Source organism: Myxine glutinosa, chromosome 6 (assembly GCF_964187855.1).
Source record: "Myxine glutinosa chromosome 6, kmMyxGlut1.1, whole genome shotgun sequence".
NCBI lineage: Eukaryota > Metazoa > Chordata > Myxini > Myxiniformes > Myxinidae > Myxine > Myxine glutinosa.
The window spans coordinates 83,865,803-83,886,144 of NC_136266.1; the positions used below are offsets into that span (position 1 = coordinate 83,865,803).

Genomic DNA, 20,342 nt, shown 5'->3' on the forward strand with positions numbered 1-20,342 from the left:
CTAACTAGGGTGCGACCTTTACAACAACCACGGTCCCCAAAAAAGGCCAACCCCCGCTTTGCGGGGAAAAATGGCCTCTAAATGTGGTTATTTTTTTTTTTATAAAGTGAAGGTTCTAAAAACCGTAACACAGCACCCGTCTCTTCTCCAGGGCCGTCCCGGCCTGAAAGAACTTTAACTTAATGTGACACTCAGGTGTAGTAACCCTCTACTATTAACCCTACCCTGAGTGCGACAGTTTTAAAACAATTAAGTATGTCCCGCCTGCTGCGTTGCATTCTGTCTGACTGATTCCCGCCCACAGGATAACCGAATCACGGAATTGTCTTCAAAACTACATATGGACGGTTGGGAGCATTATTTGCACAGACACTATTTGGTATTTACAAAACTAAACCCAGGACCTGTTCTTTTGGGAAACAAAAGCAGAGTTTTTGAAAAGAGGAAAGGTCATGCACTGCACTGCACCGGTACACCACACCCACGGGCGCTCCGAGACGCACAATTGATATTGCAGTGCAATCTCAGAGCACCAAAAGCACCACCATAAAGCACCCAATAAAAACACAAAGCACCATCCAGTGCACATTTCCACAATAAACAATAATCATGGCGTCCGACGTCTTCTTCTCTCTGCTGGTCCGCTGGTTCTAGACGACTTCTTGTTCTGTGCTTGCGGCCTATTTGATAATAATAAGAAGGCATAAAATGCGTCCATTTCTTAATTATGGCCAGCAGGGGCCAACTAAGGGTGGTCCACCTGCTTGGCATAGGTGCCACCTTTACTGTGGTCCGCAAGCAAGATTCCCAGCAGCGATGTCAGGCCCCAAAACGTGGGATCCATGAGTGGTGCTCAGCCACAACAACGTGCGGTCCGTAAGTGTGGTACCGGTCCAGGCAGGCAGCAGCGAGGGTGCGGGCACACAACTGCGGTGCCTGCACGCTTGCCCCTCGGTGCCCAGAGAGCACGGTCCATAGGTGGGGAAGGAAGGCAAAGCAGAGTTAGCGGGGTGCAAGGGCGCAAGAGTACACATCAACACAAGGTAATGCAGAGGTGAGGTGCGCAGGAGAGCGAGCCGAGAAAGCTCGTCCCTACTGTACGTTCCCCCCCTGTGACCTAATCTACCCTTGCCCTTACCCCGTATTTACACAATTTACAAATCCGTCACTATCGTCTTGTCTTCCCCATATTTCCCCTCTATACCAAATTCGTCCACAATCCCTCTAACCAAATTTGCCATCAATCAATTCCCCATCAATCCCTCCTAAGGAGGAAGAGATGGAATCACGAGCACAATGTCACCCCCACGTCATGATGCGTCTTACATACCAAATATTTGCAAAAACCGGTGGTGTGAGTCCTGTCACCCTGGTGAGTGAATGCGGATGGTGCGAAGAGACTTTCTCCTAACTACCTTCTAAATGATTTTAACACTCTTTACTCTACCCGGGGTCTTTCCCTGCAAAACGATTGGCCATCTTACACTATGTGGTTCTAAGAACCGAACTCCCATTGACCAAACTGTAGTGCTCACCAATTTGGGGTCTCACTCCCCCGAAACTACTCCCTGTGCCCTCGCACAATTTCCGGTCTGGGTCGTGTGGCACTCCCAGCAGGTCCGCTCACCTGCGCACCTCCGCCACTGCAGTTGTCTCCGAGCTTACCTGCTCCTTACCCTAATCTACCTGGGGAAGGCCCTCTGGCGCTCTCACCCCCTACCGCCCTCTCTGGCGTCGGGCTACCCGGGTCCGTCCTCCGGATCCTCGGGCCCCATTGAACAACTCTACTGGCTCCCAGAGCCTACCTGCGGCCTCACCTGGCCGACATACTAACAGTGGCGGAGTGCTCATTTAATCTTTCTCAGCAACAGGCCACACGCCCAGCCATGCCACTTTACTCATGCACCAATCACAACACTCTTGTGCAACTACCCGCACCACAGTTGCCAATATCCACCCACAATTTACCTACTCCCTCTACCTACTTTTAAACTACCCTCCCCGGGTAATCGTGAAGGGGGTCCATCTTCCCCATCCACTCCTTTCGCACCAACCACTCCACTCCACATATTCCACACGACTCACCCCACACCATCCATTCCATACTCCATACCATCTATTCCAGGGGTCAGGAACCTTTTTGACTGGGAGAGCCATAAAAGCCAAATATTTCTAAATATATTTCATTGAGAGCCATATAGTATTTTTAACGTATAATAAATTAAATATGTCTTACTTTTAATGCGACTTCTGCTCTGGTGCTGCATGGTTTTGCTGATGGCCTTGTAGTCTGGTTCATACGTGGTGAGGTTGAGCTTCATGCAGGCGTTGAGGCTTCCATCAGTTAAACGTGAGCGTAGGTTGGTCTTAATGTTCCTCATATGCGAGAATGACTGCTCACATGCATATGTAGAGCCAAACATGGTCAATACGGCAATACTCACACGCTGCATTGTGTGGTATGTCACAGGAAGCTCGTCCTGTGACACATCTTCTTCAAAACTTCTTCAAAACTTTATCTTCAAAACTAATTTCTGTTTACTTTAAAATGACACAGTATTATTAAGAAATATCACAAGTATTTTAAAATCAGTTCCAAACTGATTTTTTTTTTTAATTTTTTTTTTTTCAACTCAAAATTGTCTGGGAGCCATCCATATGCCGTCACCGGAAGAGCCATATATGGCTCGCGAGCCATAGGTTCCCGACCGCTGATCTATTCCATAACCATACCATCTATTCCATACTCCATACCATCTATTCCATGCTCCATTCATTCCATGCTCCATTCACTCCAGACCATCTATTCCATGCAACCGTTCTCCATTCACCTGTATTCCACTTGCACACCTGTGCCCACACACCTGGTGTCACCTGCACCCTCCTTCCCTCCAGGACCATTCACTCAATACAATACACTATCGCACCTTTCACAATACTCTGCTCAATCACTTCCTACACACACACTGCATCATCTGATCTGACTACTCCCTTCTGAAACTCGTGCTTCCCAGTCGCCCCTTATACTATTGCACATCCCACGTCGTTATCATCCAAACTAATCTACCTACGTCCCCTACTACAGGTATGATGTCGCTACTTAACTCTACAGTTACCTATGGTCATCTTTCTAAACCCTAACATTATAACCTAACCCTCCCGGGCTAGTTTTCACAGCCATACCCCACAAATCCTATTGCTCCTTTTCCCCCACGAATGTGAGGTGAATGGTAAAGCTACCATTTGCCACCACTATCGCCATTACTATCGCTATCCAGTCCACTATCTCGAGCCTCGGTACGTCATTACATCATCAAAGCTCGGCTTTTGAATACAGGTGGTTTGGTCTCCTGCGGTTGGGTCCGTCCGGTATTCGATTCAGGGGAGGAGGTTTCGTCGGACCAAGGTTCAAAGCACCACCCCTACGCGGGGCCTTGCGCTCCCAAGCACGATGGCCTAGCCTTGCCCGGGTGGAATGCCGCCACCACAAGGGGGCGCCGTTCCGACCCCTGCTGCCTCCCCTCGAACCGGGCCGGTGGCTTTGCCTAGCAAAGCGTGGAACTGACCGTGCAGGGCGGGGCCCGGCGCGGATCGTGCACGACGATCCGAACAGGAGCGATGCGACACCGATCCCCGCCGGCTCCCGCAGTACACAAAGCCCGGCACGGACTGGGAGCTCGCGTCGGCTATACGTCGGCCTAACTGCTGCCCCGGTCAACGTCTGCTCCCCGTACATGCTCACACGACTCGTTCCGTTCTTTGCTCATACATCCCATGCACTCCGTCAACTCCACCACCGCACTCTGTTACACACCACTCGCTGTACGCACACTCCATAAAACACCACTCCTCTGTTACGTACTCCGTAACACTCACCACGGGTGTGCACTCCTGCACATACCCACTGACGCGCTCCGATGTGCCCTCCCGCACACGCGCCACAAACAACTCAGGTGTGCGTTCTCGCACACTCTCAACCATTCCAAGTGTGCATCCTCGCACCCGCTCCTCATCCATCTCACTCTACGTATCACTCATCGTTCCACTTCCACACTCCGATGTGCATTCACTCTCGCACTCGGTATCACTCCCACACTTTGTAACACACTTGCTCTTCGACGCACACTTTTTTCTCACACACGTGCCATTTTCTCTCACACAGCGCACCACGGACCTCCCACAACCGCCCGCGGTACGCTGGGATCCCAAGCGCGCGAAAATTCTTTTCGCGCCAAACACTGTCCTGCAAAATCTTTTTGCACCATATACCACCTTACTCACCTTTGGGATCCTCCTCTCCACCCGCACCTGCAAATCTTTATAAGGATTAGCAAGTACGGCATCAGGATGTGAATTCAGACTTTGTACATTATCCATTTCTCCCTGCCGCGAGTGCTTTTCTGCATCTGCGGTCTCTCCAATTCCAATTTCTGCGACTATTTGTTCTGTTTCTTTTCCAATTCTAATTTCTTTTTCCGCCACTGCACATGAATTTGCCTTGTCCAATTCGGCGGCCGTCGGGTTTTCCACACCCTGTGTCGCGATCTCTACCCCGGTCCAGTTACCTGCGCTGCGCCTTGCTCCGCCTCGCTCAATCCGCGCTCCTCGAGTCGCGTTACCTCGCTGCGTACAAATGCGCTTTTCCCGCTTGACCTGCGGTCAAAGTCCTTCCCCAATGCTTTTATTTGGCCACCTATTCGGGTTCTAAACCCTTCAATTTGATTTCCCATGCCATTTCTTAATTCACCAATTTGGCTTCCCATATCATTTCTTAATTCACCAATTTGGCTTCCCATCTCAGTTTTTAATCCACCAATTTGGCTTCCCAAATGTTCACCCATTCTAGTTTCCATTCCCTCACTATCGGCCCTCATTTCTCCCATCTCCTTCCTCAATCCCCCAATTTGGCTTCCCATATCAATTTTTAATTCCTCATTCCCCATTTGTATGGCTGCATAGATCTGCGCCATGAGGTCCAGCACATTCATTCCCCCGATTTGTGCCGTGGCCACGTGCGAGGTGCCGCCATCTTGTGCGCCTGCAACCCCGTGTGAGGCGCCGCCATCTTGTGCGCCTGCAACCCCCTCTACCACACCTTCCTCAACTCCCTCTTCCATTACCCACAATTGTGCCCTGGGTCGATTCTAACCCCTCTTCTATCTCCCCCACCGGCATCCGATCGCCTTGACCATCCATGGCATGACTCAATTTGGATGTTAAACAAAATTTCGGCCGCTCGTAATTTTGACCAAATTTTTCAGATGGTTTAAAATTTGGTTCGGGTCCAATCCCACTCCTGACACCAATTGTTACGGCCAATAGCACAAGTGGTGTCCAAAATTTGGTCTAAATAAATTTAGTCCCAGGTTCTAAATCCCAACTCCTGACTACCAATTGTTGCGGATCTCGGTTACGGCACTCCCCTTACCGAGGGGGGTTTAATCCCCTCGTCTATCACACTGGCCGTCCGAGTCCTAGAAGGTATCGCGCTCCTTTGCGGGGTTGAGGCTGACCAGGGTGACTGGTCAATGGAGTCCCAGATACCTTCGCCTACCTCGCCACAAAGCAGGGCGCTACTTCTGCCCGAGCCACGGACAAGATGGAAGATTGCCGAGCGGCTTAGCAACCCGCAGCTCGAGCCGTTAACAAAGGGACAAACCAGATTATAGCGGTTGGCCAAATCGTGCCACAGGTACTCAATGGGGAAAAGACTAAAGCGACCGGATGAGAGGAAGCCAAAGAATAAGAAGGGTAAAGGAAGAACAAATATGGTTTATTACTATCTACAAGAGGAAACGAAAGAAGGGAATATACAAGGAGAGGAAACAAAAGGACATAGGGCAACCTCAGACACTCTTATATAACACGCCCCTGACAATACAAACAGACTCACATGAAAGGTAGCTGGTAGGGGAGGAAGGTCCAGGCGGATGGTTCCAGGCGAGGGGATGGTCCAGGCTCCGTGTCTGCGGGTGAAGGACGGCTGGCAGCTTGACGTCGTTGGCACGCGACCGGACCTTACAACCATACGCATATCGCGTACCGAACGCTCTCAAAACCACGGCAGTTCGTATTGACAACGATCGTCCCAAACGATCCTCTGCGCAATGTTCTTATGTTCGCCGCCTCTGCGCTGTTCTCTCGCCTCTGCCGATCTCGTTCATCTCCCTCGGTCTCTGCGTGAAAAGGCTTTGCGCTCCCGCTTTTATTGGAAGCCTCGCGTATCAAGCCGCGTCCGCTTTGCTCCGCCTACCCGTGAACACGCCTCGGCCCGGATTGGTCACAAGGGTTCATCAGTACCTCCCCTCGTGACGCGTCGATGGGGCCATGCCTATGTTCCGGGCCGCTCCTCCCTTTCTCTCCCACTCTGACCGCGTTCGTATGGCGGCTTGGGGCCAGCAAACAAACCAAAAAGGGCAGCGAACGCTGCAATACGGCTACTGGCACTTTGGAGAGAGAGGGATGATTGGGGATAATTGAAGGGGCCTATCTTATTTGATTAATACAACGCAGAGTCAAACTATTGGAAACGGATCCTTACCTGAAACACATACTAATGAAATAACTAAAGAAGAATCTATGGTGTCCTACGTGTTGCAATATGACCTAACTAGGGTGCGATCTTTACAAAGGGGGATATTTACAAGAATTATTATTTTACAAAGTGAAGGTTCTAAAAACTAACAATATATATATATATTATTTTATACTTTTTTTTTCTGGCATTACTCCACGGACCGGTAAGCCCTGCCTGTCTGTGGATCGGCGGTTAAGACTATTTTAGAAGACCCTGCATCATTGGCGGTAAATTCCTGAATTTTTTGTTTTAAGACTTTCAAATCTTTATTTTATTTCAATTGAATTATATACTTGAACACTGCAGAACACAAATTGCCTTCTTGTCACTTCTAAAACCCTTCCGTTTTGCAGTACTTGGACAAATTAAATGGGGTGTTGTATAATAATGCTTCAATGGTACTAATACTAATAGTAGTTCTAATAATAACTAATTATCGTTCAATGGTACAAATAGTAATGCAACTAAACAAACCGGAACTTTTTAAAACGTTCTTTAAAATCATTATTTTATTTAAATTGCAGGACGTACTTGAACACTGCATGGGGTGACATGTTGTTTGAACTGTCTAGTCTTTCTTTCTTTGTTTTAAATACGAGTTTAATTGGTTTTTCTTTAATCCCCAGGACTCTTGTATAATATTTTTCTCTTTTTTTTCCTTTTCTTCTTGCAGGTGTTACACCAATCCGTCCTGGCTTGTTGTTACCTCTTGGAATTCCCCAGGTGGGGCTTGTTAATCCCATTCTCTCCACGCTACCGCTCACAGCCATGGCAAAGACAGAGGAGCCCCATGTACCGACCATTGAGCCAGACAAGTTGGAAACCCTGAGCGAACAGGAGCACATGACAATCTCAGGAAGTAGTGCTCGGCACATGGTCATGCGGAAGTTGCTACGCAAACAAGAGGTACTTGCAAGTTCCAAAAAAAAAAAAAGTGAATTTCAGCCATCACCTTTGTTGATAGCTGTACGATTCAACATTGCTACCGTGGTCACCAGCTTTGTTTTTTGCCACATAGAGTTAACAATTGTGTTCCTGCTATTGCTTCACGATTTTTCAACTTGCCTGCCTTCCTTTACCAAGCAAAGGATGTGTTGTGCTTCTACAACAGCCAACACAGTTGATGTTGGCTGTTGTAGAAGCACAGAATATCCTTTTGCTTGGTAAACTTTTATTTCTTTACTTGGTGAAGGTAAAATTTTATTTCTTTACAAAGTCAAAGCTCATGGACAAGTTCAAACACAGAACTGACCCAAACATAATGGAACAAAGAAAACATTGTGGAAAGGGAGGAAACACCAACAGCAAGGTAAAATGACAGAGGGACACTTAGGAAGAATGAGCATGGGTAAGAAGTCGATCAAGGGGAGTGGGAGGAGGACACATGGTGTGAACAGGCTGGATGCAAGCTCACAAGGCAAAAAATAAGGGGAAACCAGTGGATGAAACAGAAATGGAATAAAAAGTGAAAAACAGTGTCAGGGAGAGAAAACTGACCACAGGTAATGTTGAACAACAGCCTTGAATGAGATTGAACAGACTGAGGAAGTTGTTTCCACAGGTGAGAGAGAAGAGGAATAATGAGTGGAAGTGAGAGGTAAGCCAGGATATTGAGAGTTTCATCAGAAGTAGGTTGCTGGCAGACAGTTGCACCCTGGAGAAAGCTGGTAGGGGTGTGGGAGACAGAGAGAAGGTGCAAGACCAAAAAGGATTCTGGAGAAGGCAGAGGTCATCAACTTGCCTGTGATGTGAGTAACAGGCCCAGAGACTTTGCTTCATTGTGAGAGATTTCAATGATTTTTGTGGGTAATAGCTTGCACATCGGGTAGTGTAAGGTATGGGACATGGGTGGTAGTCCAAAGGGGAGGGTAGTACTCAATCGAGCTGAATATTGTTGTGGATATGAGGACTGTATTTTTTTTATTGTGTGTATTATTATTATTGTTATTCTGCGCCTCCTGCCTCCGGAGCTGTGTAAAGGTCAAAGGGCGTCCCATAATTAGTCCATAAAGCATCCACACCACAGCTAATCATAGACTACCCCTGTTCGATAGCTTATATCTTATTATGTGTTTTAGGGTAAGGCTGTGTCTCCCATTAATTGAAATATTCCATTGCACCAGTGAAAGAGATAGATTCCCTTCATCCCATTCCCAAAACCTCCATTCCCCCTTTTCGTAAATTGCCATTCGCATTGCCAACTGCATTTTGGGCGGTTTTCTCTTCATCCGCCATTGACCACGAGGCAGGGTTGGGGAAGAAAGGCGGGTCCCCACCTCGTCATAGAGGGGAGGAGTGAGTCAGCCCCACTCAACCAACCACGAACAAGGGGTTGGACTTGGAGAGGGTGTGGAGAGAAACATCGAGGAGGTTCGCGAAGGTTGAGGGGCGGGGCCTATATAACCCGCAGGCAGGGCGTGTCCCCAGGAGATGAACCATTACAGGGAGACGAGAGGAGGTCCAAAGAGATGAGCTTTGACAGAGACACGAGAGGAGGTCCAAAAGAGATGAGCCTTTACAGAGAGACGAGAGGGAGTCCAAGGAGTTGAGTCCAACCAAGAAGTCCAGAGTTGAACTGCAGCTCGAGCCACCGCAACTGCATTTGCTGCAGCTGGAGCCACCGAAACTGCAGCCACAGCAGCGTGAGGCCTGGACGGCAGTTTGGAGCAGGGCCGCGAAGGAGCGGCGGCTGCCCACGAGTCGATCGGCTGCAGGACCAGTTGGACCTCCCTATCCGGCCAGCCATCCATCTCCAGCCAAGTCCTATCATCATTCCCCGCGTGAGTCTGTCCTTGTTTGTTCTGTCCCTGGGTTAATTAAGACTGTAGGTAAGCTAGCGTTGCACTGTGTATCTAATCTCGTCTGTAAATAAACGTGACTGCTTCCTTCCTACTTATATGTGTAAATAATAAATCAAATTACTCTTCTGTACGTCTTCTTCCTCTTTGTATTCGGTCGCTTTAGAGTTTTCCCGATTGAATAGCGGTGGCGCGATCCGGCCAAAGTTTGGGGCAAATCGGGTATTAATCAAGGAAGCACTGTTCGGTCGCGGTAATACCACCGCTCGGTCAAAATAACATCTTTAACCGCGTCCGTAACAATATGAAAGCTTTGTAAATTGAGAAAAGTTAATATTTTTCCAAGGAAAGACTGATGCATCATCGGAGGCTGGCTTTGGGGGCCAACTTGGATGTATTCTTTGCCCGTGAATGATCATGGCTGATGGGAGGCCCAGAGGTTTGTGTGGCTGAACGTCTTCCAGAGGTTTGTTAACGAAGATGGGAGGGTTCGGCATAGTCCTTTCGGAGAGAATGAGAGTGTGTGTTATTTGTCAAGATTGAAAGACGTATTCCAAGCGTTTGACCAGTTCATGATTCTGTAAAGGTCTGTAGAGAGGGATTCAGGCTGCTATCTGCCTTTCTGAAGAATACGAGATGATGTGGCAGAAGCTGAAGTCATCATCAAAGAGATAGGCAAGATTTTCCAGAGAATGGGAAAGATCATTGATGAAGATGACGCACTGGACTAGGCCAAAATACTGCAATTGGGCACTCCAGCCTTGATAGGCAAAGGAGATGATGAAGTCCTTTTAAGAGCCACATGCTAGTTACGAGGAGGCAATCCATGAGAGGTGGTGGCCTGGGATGCTGTAGAGTGTTGACAGAGATTGGAGAGCAACCTGTGTGCCAGACTTGTCAAATGCCTCACATCTTGCTCGGCTTCACGGTGCAGAAACCAAACCTTTCAGAATCGTTGGTATCTCCCACGATTAAGCCGAATCTGAGGGCCTTTCACTCACTCACCACAGGCAGTTTGGTGGTCTTTCTGTCTTCTACTGACTCCTCTCTGGTCTAGCTCCCCCTGCTCTGTCTGTGCTCTGTCCCCGAAATATTCCTCTTCTGGTGAAACTCATTGTTCTCCATAAAGGCCAGCGGTATACGTACACCTGTTGGAGACAGTACCGCCGGCTGTTTTGGATAAATTAGCAATAAAAACAACTGATTTTTGGGTAACTATACATTCGTACAATGTTTGTTGTTACTTCCCTCTCCACTGAAACTAAATCTCCATTCACATTATACTTTCTACGAACCACATCTGTAAAACAGATCATTGTCGAAATGCTGTCGAAATCTGATCACTTTCCAATAGGAACGATTTCCTGTTCCATTTCATTACGCTTCTATTGGTTGGCGGATACTGGAAATGTAGCCAATCAGCGAGCGTGATACAATTAGGTCACGGTTCACTCCAAATGCACATGGTCTGTGTATTGGTGACTGTCATATTCGTTACAACAAAACAAACGTGTTATGAAACGAGTTAGACAAATCAGCTTGGCGGAAGCCTTCACCCAAAGTAAAAGACTTCACAATGAAAGTCAAGGGACAAATGACAACGAAACTGATGATGTGCATGACGACGACATGCCCACAACAACAACAGACGTTGATGAAGTAGAACTTGTAGGTAAGCCTTTTGATCCGAAGTTGGTCAGTTACTATGCGAGTTCATTTTCCATTGGTCGTTGTAAAATCGTTTATTTGTTGTCCAATGGATGGGTTGCACAAATTTTGTTACTTCCTATTATTTCATTTCCTAATTTCATTGTATCATTACTTAGTATCCACGATGCTAAGCATAAATATCAGTCCAATGGATGGGATGGGTTTTGTTTGGGGGGAGGGGGGGGTGGTCTGTGAATTCTGAACTGATAATTATTCAATTCACATCCTTGACTTGAGCATAGTTGTTCTTATGAATAATTAATAACAATAACACAATTCTGTGTGTACTTTTAAAACAATTTATTCTTTCTTTCCACAAACTGCTGAGATCATCCATGATCAGCTGGAAAATGAAACTGAACACAGATTAACACCAAATGCATCCATACCAACTTCAAGTGATCACGCAAACATCCATTCCCATGATAGATGCATCCAAGAGAACTGCTGTGCAGTGTCCAGCACAGAACAGACAAGGCTGTCTAAGTTACCAGATCGATTTCAGCATAATTGGTTCATGAATAAAGTAACATTTTGTGAGAAGACCCAGTCATGGTGGCTTTTGTACGAGGAGAAACGGGGGGTGTTCTTTTTGCTCTGTCAGAAGCATGATGCTAAGAACAGGCACAATCATCAAAAGAAGTGGAATGTGGAAGCTTCTGTCAGATATACAGTCACGTGAAAAAGTAAGTACACCCCATGCAAAGTTTTGACTTTTTCAACATATTTCAACATACAGCTATTTGATCTTCATTTCAACAATATTGATAGATAAAGGTGATATAATATAACAAATATCATGAAACATTTACATTTTGTAGTCCATTGTATAATTTAAATAAACATAAATGCAAATTTCGCATGTGGAAAAAGTAAGTACACCCTTGGCTCTCATAGGTGGTATTGCCCCCTTTGGCAGAAACAACCTCAAGTAGGCGTTTCTTATAAGTCTACCAGTCTCTGACATCGACTGGGAGAAATTTTTTCCCACTCCTCCATGCAGAATTCTTTCAGCTGTGCGATGATTGAGGGGTTTCTTGCATGCACAGCTTGTTTCAAATCCCTCCACAACATCTCGATGGGATTTAGATCCGGGCTTTGACTTGGCCATTCCAGAACCCTCCATTTCTTTCTTTTCAGCCATTCCTTGGTGGATTTACTAGTATGTTTAGGGTCATTGTCATGTTGCAAGGTCCACCTTCGGTTGAGCTTCAACTTTACGACAGATGGCCTCACATTATCCTCAATCACCCTCTGGTATAATGAAGAATTCATAGTAGTCCATGGGCTGGATAGACCCACCGTGCACGCCCCCCCCCCCCCCCCCAGATTCCTCACCCACTGGTATATTTTTGTCCGTTCGGGTCTCCTTGATGGAAAAAAAGATGTTAACAAGGAAAATGTAGGGATGGACTTTGTTATCACCCTATTTTCATAGGTACCCCCTGGACGACATTTTGTGATTTTTGAATATTTAATTTAAGGGGGTATGGTTACTTTTTTGGCTAGTATGTCAGTATCAACAATCTGATCAATTACAATTTATATATCATTTAAAAGGTAATTGAATTACCTCTCCAATGGTGTATTAATATTTCAGCTTCCACCACAACTCATACATCTACAACCGTTCGAAGTGAATATATATCGACATGTCTCATAAAACATCGAAAATATCCCCTCGTATACCAAAACATATTTTTAAATATATTTTTTAAACAGGTACACGCTATTAATGAGTATTTATAAGATGGAAACACATACAAGAAGATAATCAAAACATATTTTGACTTTCAGATTATTATAAGCCTCAGGAAAATGTGAAAAACCAAGATGGCCGCCAAATCGTCAGACGAAAATCTGTAAATTCTCATATTTTCCCCCTCAGATGCGATACATACATGAATGAAAGTTCCTTTTGTACGTTTTCAGACCCAAGGAATCCATTTCCACCAATGTGTTTAGAAAATAAGTACAACTTATCAAGATGGCAGCCATGTCCAATTGAAAATTGCTAAACATTGGTGATAAATTGATAATAATATGCAGTACTAAAATAACAAATACAAAACTATGTTTCGTAACCTTTCGTAACCATGATTAATTCCAAATATGATCAAAATCCATTAACCATGTTCACATTTGTAGACTGCAGAGCTGTCGCAAGGAAATCTCTCGGACGCCGCGTATCCCTAAACCACGGCGTTCCCGACTTTCGTCCGGGGGATACAATATTTAATCACCCCCGGAAATCAAAACAAAATACAAAGTGAGTGAGTGATATGGAAGTTTTACAACCCTGTCGACACCTTAATGGACCATATTATGGTTAAAAACATGTCGACTATGCACAATAACAACTAAAAATTGGTAAAACCAAGGCAGGTCAACTACCGAACAGCAAATAACAAAATACAAAGACTTATTTCATTATGGTAATACTGAATTAAATGACCAGGTAATTAATGTGGACAGTAACATGGTAAATCACATCTGCAGAAACATAATATACATAATTATATTGTGAAAGTATTCCTAATTGATTAACGATGTTTTTGCAATATCAAAGAGCAAACTCTTTCATGAAACAGCTGGCTAAGTGCCATCATCATCATCATCATCACTGTCATCATCGTCTTGCGAGAAGTCGTCGACTCCTTCATCTTCATCCTCATCGGAGGCACCCGAATCATCTGAGTCCTCGGTGTCGGTATCACTATCTACATCCGCACGGTCGACTGGTAGTGCGTCTCCTTCAAACCACACCGGTTCAAGCTTGTCACCTTTTCCAACTTTCCAACCATTACCGTCTGCAGGACTTGGGACATCAGGTTGTGGAACGTGTGCCCTCTTCCAGATGGCCACCTGGTAGTTTACTCGCCTAATATGCTGATGCAGTACTGTTACGCAAGGGGGAAGCTGGCTGAGGTCAATATTCCGACCGAGATTAACTGCTCCATCAGGACTGCCACATTTCTCCTTAAGCATTGCGTCGCGTAAGTTGTCTACCTTCTTATACCGGGGTTTCCCGTAGATAGCACACGTGAATGCCTCCAATTCAGTGTACACAGCTTCAGGAACAGTCCATTCGTCTCCAAGGCTCGCTAATACAGACTGGAATGCTGGCATCTTTTGGAGCACTTTAATTGGTCACATTTTCCCAATGCCCTTGAAGGCACTAGTGGTATCACAGTGCGTAAATGCATGTAAGGCCATCACGGCAGTGCAGAACTGTTGACCATAGCCATGTGCAAGATCTGTGACATTTATGAGCCACTTTTTATTTCCAGAGCCTGTGTCGAATAGCAGTGTTACATCTAGGGTCGGAGCGTGATGAAGAGAAATGAAGAACACATCGCTATCTGGACTTCGGATACGTACAACCTGGTATCCTCTCTTGTGCAAAGAGACAGTATATGATGACTCGCGTGTCTGTCTCCTCTTGTGTTGAATACAGGGAAGTAATTTCAGTTCTTTTCATTGTGTTTCCATCATCTGAGCTCAACATGTAGGCATGTCCTTCAACTACGACAACCATCTTATGCTGGAGCAGTTTTGAAGCGAATTCGTTCTCACTCCAAACATCACTCAGAACTTGGCTCAGTTGTATTTTGTTGTGATCATTCATTAAGAAGAGCTTCCAATTGATGGGTTTCTTTGTCAGTGGTCCACGGATAATCAACTTGTCTCCGCATCCTCGTCTTTCACGTTCCATCCCCTTCACCGATTGAGCTTTGTACATGTCTGTGCTGAATACAATGTCGTTCTGCTTGGGCATAGCATCATATATTCTGTAAGCGATTTGTTGGAAATTGCCTGGGATGTCCTGCAAGGTGTGAAATAAGGCATTGCCATCTTGAATAATTAGGGTATCAGCTCTTGGTAGTGGAACATCTTCTGTATCCTTCAGGAGATATTGCAGACCCTTCGCTTTGTCTGTCTTGGCCAGGAATCCGTCTGCGGTACCCATGCTGTATGGAACTGGAGTGATAGGGTTCCATCTTGATCACGGGCTACACATCGTTATGGAACATATACCTGAAATGATACAAAAACAGGATTCGGTCATAAACTGTACAAAACAACCTTTCATTGTTGTAACGATAATTTCACTATGGTACAAAAATGTTAAAACATAATTGATGTTCAGCAATTTTCAATTGGACATGGCTGCCATCTTGATAAGTTGTACTTATTTTCTAAACACATTGGTGGAAATGGATTCCTTGGGTCTGAAAACATACAAAAGGAACTTTCATTCATGTATGTATCTCATCTGAGGGAAAATATGAGAATTTACAGATTTTTCTTATGACGATTTGGCGGCCGTCTTGGTTTTTCACATTTTCCTGAGGCTTATAATAATCTGAAAGTCAAAATATGTTTTGATTATCTTCTTGTATGTGTTTCCATCTTACAAATACTCATTAATAGCATGTACCTGTTTAAAATATATATATTTAAAAATATGTTTTGGTATACGAGGGGATATTTTCGATGTTTTATGAGACTTGTCGATATATATTCACTTCGAACGGTTGTAGATGTATGAGTAGTGGTGGTAGCTGAAATATTAATACACGATTGGAGAGGTAATTCAATTACCTTTTAAATGATATATAAATTGTAATGATCAGATTGTTACTGACATACTAGCCAAAAAAGTAACCATACCCCCTTTTTTTTTTCTTTTTCTTTTTTGTATACAAGATCGAGGCTCGTGAAAGAGCTAGCATTAATCACACAAAAAGACAAACCGACACACAAAACGCAAAAAACAAGGGGAGCGGCAGACAAGATGGGGAGAGAGGGGGAAGGACACAAACACAACATTTGAGAGCAGGGACATCGGGAGGACTTGGGGGGGAGGTGGGAGAGGAATAAAACATATGAACACTGCAAGGACTCTGGGGTGAATTACCGGGGGTAGAAAAGATCAAGGTTTTCGATGGGGGAAGATAAGAGATGGTGGTGAACAGCTGTTTTAAAGACCTGGAGGGAGGAGTGGGATTGAAGGGAGTGGGGGAGTTTGTTCCAGAGGCGGGAGAAAAGGGGAATGAAAGAGTGAAGGTGAGCAGAAAGCCTAGACGTTGGCAGTTTAACCATAAATATTTATTAAATTAAAATTAAATATTCCTTAAATTAAATTAAATATTCGCTTAAATTAAATATTCAAAAATCGCAAAATGTCGTCTAGGGGAGGGGGTACCTATGAAAATAGGGTGAGAATTATAACATAAAATCCATCCCTACATTTTCCTTGTTAACATCTTTTTTTTCATCAAGGAGACCCTAATGGACAAAAATATACCAGTGGGTGAGGAATCTGGGGGGCGGGGGGGGGGGGTGCACGGTGGGTCTATCCAGCCCATGGACTATAGTGGATTCTATGATGGTGAGCTACCCAGGCCCTGATGCAACAAAGCTGCCCCAAACCATAATATATCCACCACCATGCTTTACAGTTGGTATCAGGTTCTTGTGGTCAAATGCTGTCTGGTTTTCGCCAAACATGTCTTCTGGTACTGTGGCCAAATAGCTCTAGCTTTGACCATTTGTCCAGAGCACATTGTTCCAGAAGTGCTGGTCTTTTCCTAGGTGTTCATTGACAAACTTTAGTCTTGCCCTGATGTTCTTTCTGGACAGCAAAGGTTTCCTCCTGGCACACCTCCCATGCAGATCAAATTTGTGCAGCCTCTTTCTAATGGTAGACTCGTGCACTTTGACATCAACAGTGGCAAGAGCTACCTGTAGGTCCCGTGATGACATTCTGGGGTTCTTAGAGACTTCTTTCAGCATCTTGCGGTCTGCTCTCGGGCTGAACTTGCTGGGGCAGCCTGGCCTGAACAAGTTGGCAGTTGTTTGGAATCTTCTCCACTTGTAGATGATCTTCCGGACAGTCGAATGATTGATTTCAAATTGTTTGGAGATCTTTTTAAATCCCTTCCCAGACTCGTAGGCATCTATAACCTTCTTTCTGAAGGCCTCAGAGAGCTCTTTTGATTTTGGCATGGTGATGCCGCACACTTTAACAATAAAGAGCAAACCAAACTAAATGTCTGAGGTTTAAATAAGACAGGTTCCTCCAAGATCCTCTCTGACGATGTTCTTATCATTTGCACCTGAGCTGGTGCACCTGATTCTAATTTTAGGTATTTGAAGTAGTGATAAATGTAGGGGTGTACTTACTTTTTCCACATATGAAATTTGCATTTATGTTTATTTAAATTATACAATGGACTACAAAATGTAAATGTTTCATGATATTTGTTATATTATATCACCTTTATCTTTCAATATTGTTGAAATAAAGATCAAATAGCTGTATGTTGAAATATGTTGAAAAAGTCAAAATTTTACATGGGGTGTACTTACTTTTTCACGTGACTGTAAACGTAGCCAACTAGACCTCCATAACAACTCTCAGCAACACCAGAATGCCATATCTGCAGAATTGAATCAACGTGTGAGTTTCTTCCACATGGAGAAAGAGAAGAAAGATCGGGTAAAAGATAAAGTCCTGTTTAATGCATTTCTTAGTGCTTACTGGATGGCGAAAGAAGAGGTCAGTAACAGAAAGCTGCCATCGCTTCTGGAACTTCTACAGACAGCTGGTCTCAACTATATGAAATACTTTGCACACCGTTCCGCCAGTTCAGTGCATGAAATATTTCTTGCCATTGGACAGACCATTCAACTATACTTTCTGGATTCGGTTCAGAAGTCTCCTTCGTTCGGATTGCCAGCTGATGAAGTCACGGGCATTGCAATTAAAGAACAACTCCTGCTCTTTGTCCAATACGTTTCTCAAGATGCCACTGTCCAAGCGAAGTTCCTAGTTGTGAGAGATGTTTTGGACCAATTCACAAGCCCAGCTGCAGAATCCCTCCATGTAGTCATCACGCAAACTCTCCAGGATTTGGCCCTCGAAAGCCGATGCCTGGCATCATTTGTCAGTGATGGAGCCAGTGTCATGACCTGAAGAAACACAGGTGGAGCTGCACGATTGAAAAGATCAACAAATCCACGGATGATCAGCATTCACTGCATTTGCCATAGACTTGCGCTGGCCTGCACAGATTCGACAGATGAGATCTTCTCAAAACCTGCTGGAAGTTTTTCAACAACTCAGCCAAATTTCAACGACAGACATCGACTTTCCTTGCCACATACAGGTAAATGGAATTGAAGGGAGAACACTGGAAACTGCCAAAATCAAGACTCTCTGCTCACCTTCACTCTTCCATTCCTCTTTTTTCCTGCCTCTGGATCAAACTCACACACTCTCTTAAATCCCTCTTCTCCCTCCAGGTCTTTAAAACAGCTGTCACCATCATCTCGTATATTCCCTCATCCAAAATCTTGATCTTTTCTACCCCTGTTAAAATACCCCAAATCCACCTCTTTCAATCTCCAACTTCATTCATGAAATTGCGAGTAGTGTTCATTTGCTTTATACCGTGCAACCCTCCAACCACCCTCCCCCTCAGCCCTCTCCCTTCTACAGATCTACCGATGTCCCTGTTCTCTGCTGTTGTGCCTGTGTGCTGTGCTTCTTGTCTCCCTCTCCCTTTGTTGTATGTGTTATGTGTCCGTGCATGTTTTCGTGTTTAATGTGTTAGCTCTTCCACAAGCTTCCACAAGGGGGGGGGGGGGGGGGGGGTGAATAAATAAAGCCTTGTAACACGACACCCGTAAAAAAAGAAGTATTTTTCCATTAAAGACAACAACATCCATGAACGGGGGATATCGTTTAACCATGACACTCTTCATCCCGACCAACAACAAACAACAGGCATTTTAAGGCCATTTTCCCCGCTAGAGCGGGGGTTAGCCTTGCGGTCCCCATGACGATCTTCTCCATTTTGCCCTATTTTCTGCATCTCTCCTTGTTAACCCCCTTGCCCACATTTCTTCTTCCACCATCTTTAGCCAAGTCTTTCTCGGTCTTCCCCGTCCTCTACTTCCTTCTACATTCATTTCCATCACTTCTCAACCAGTCGCTTTCATCCTTCCTCAACACATGACCAAACCATCTCAACCTGTTCCTCTTCACAGCATCAATCACAGGCTCTATTCCCATCATCTTTCGCAATTCATCATTTGTCTTGCTCTCTCTAAACGATACTCCACACATCCACCGAACCATTCGCATTTCCTCCCTTCCCAGCCACTTCATCCTGACCATTCAAGATAAATGAGGTTCTACTGTATGTTGTAATTTGACCTAATCCTGACTTATTTTTGTTTTTTCAATAATTTACTTATTTTCTGTCTTTTTCCATGTTGGATTCAATTTTGAGTTTCAAGTCACCGATTCTTTAAATGCTGTCTGTTTTGGATGACTGTGAAGAAATGACTGGCTCTACCCATGCTCTTTTTTTTTTTTTTTTTTTTTTTTTGTATACAAGTTCGAGGCTCGTGAAAGAGCGAACATTAATCACACAGAAAGACAAACCGACACATAAAACATATAACATCGGGAGCGGTAGACAAGATGGGGAGAGAGAGGAGGAAGGACACAAACACAACATTATTTTGAGAGCAGGGACCGAGAGACATGGAGACATCGAGAGATCTGTGAGAGGGAGAGGGCATTGGTGGGGGGGGGGTAGGGGGGGGGGCAAATGCTCTGGAAAACATCTTCCATTTTGCAGACTACTCCACATTGTGTTGTGTGGTACCTCATCCCACTGCTAGGCAGACTGCAGCTGCATCATTCTCCACTCATCTGGAATTGATAAAGTGTTAGTCTGAAAAATGGAACATGTTCTTCAATCCTGTAAATCTCAGTATCACCCTTTTGCTTCAGGATTGCCAAACGAACCCACCTGTCTAGTTTCCATCATCAGCTACTGGAAATAGTTCAATCTTTATAATTTATCGGCCTTCCCATCAAGCATGACCTCTCCTGGGCCAACCATACAGCAAAGCTGGCCTCCAAAGCCATCCACAGACTGGGCATCCTCTGCCGATTGAATCTTTCCTTGTGAATTCGGAGATACTCACTCTAGATGACCTTTGTCCGTTGCTCAATGTAGTACTGTACTCTCCCCTGTGGTCTCCTGGGTTCTGTGGGATTCTATGGAATGTCTCCTGGATTCACATGCCTCCTGGATACACCAATTCATTCATTCCTCATCATAAAAATCTCTTCCTCCTCTTTTTCAAAACGCTTATTTCACAAAACCTTTTCACTCCCAAATGCTGAGTTCACCCAGCCTCCTCTCGTACCCACGGTTCCCATTTTCTCCATG

General features: G+C 44.9%; 1 protein-coding gene across 2 annotated transcripts in view; it reads left to right on the plus strand.

The window, feature by feature from the left end:
• The window catches only part of LOC137430025 (poly(U)-binding-splicing factor PUF60), a 93,695-nt gene that overhangs the window by 40,918 nt on the left and 32,435 nt on the right, over window positions 1–20,342 (plus strand). For both annotated transcript variants that reach the window (XM_068120484.2, XM_068120486.2), the window contains exon 9: window positions 7,251–7,483. In XM_068120484.2, coding sequence (XP_067976585.1) covers window positions 7,251–7,483 — 233 coding nt within the window. The remainder of the gene's footprint in view (window positions 1–7,250; window positions 7,484–20,342) is intronic.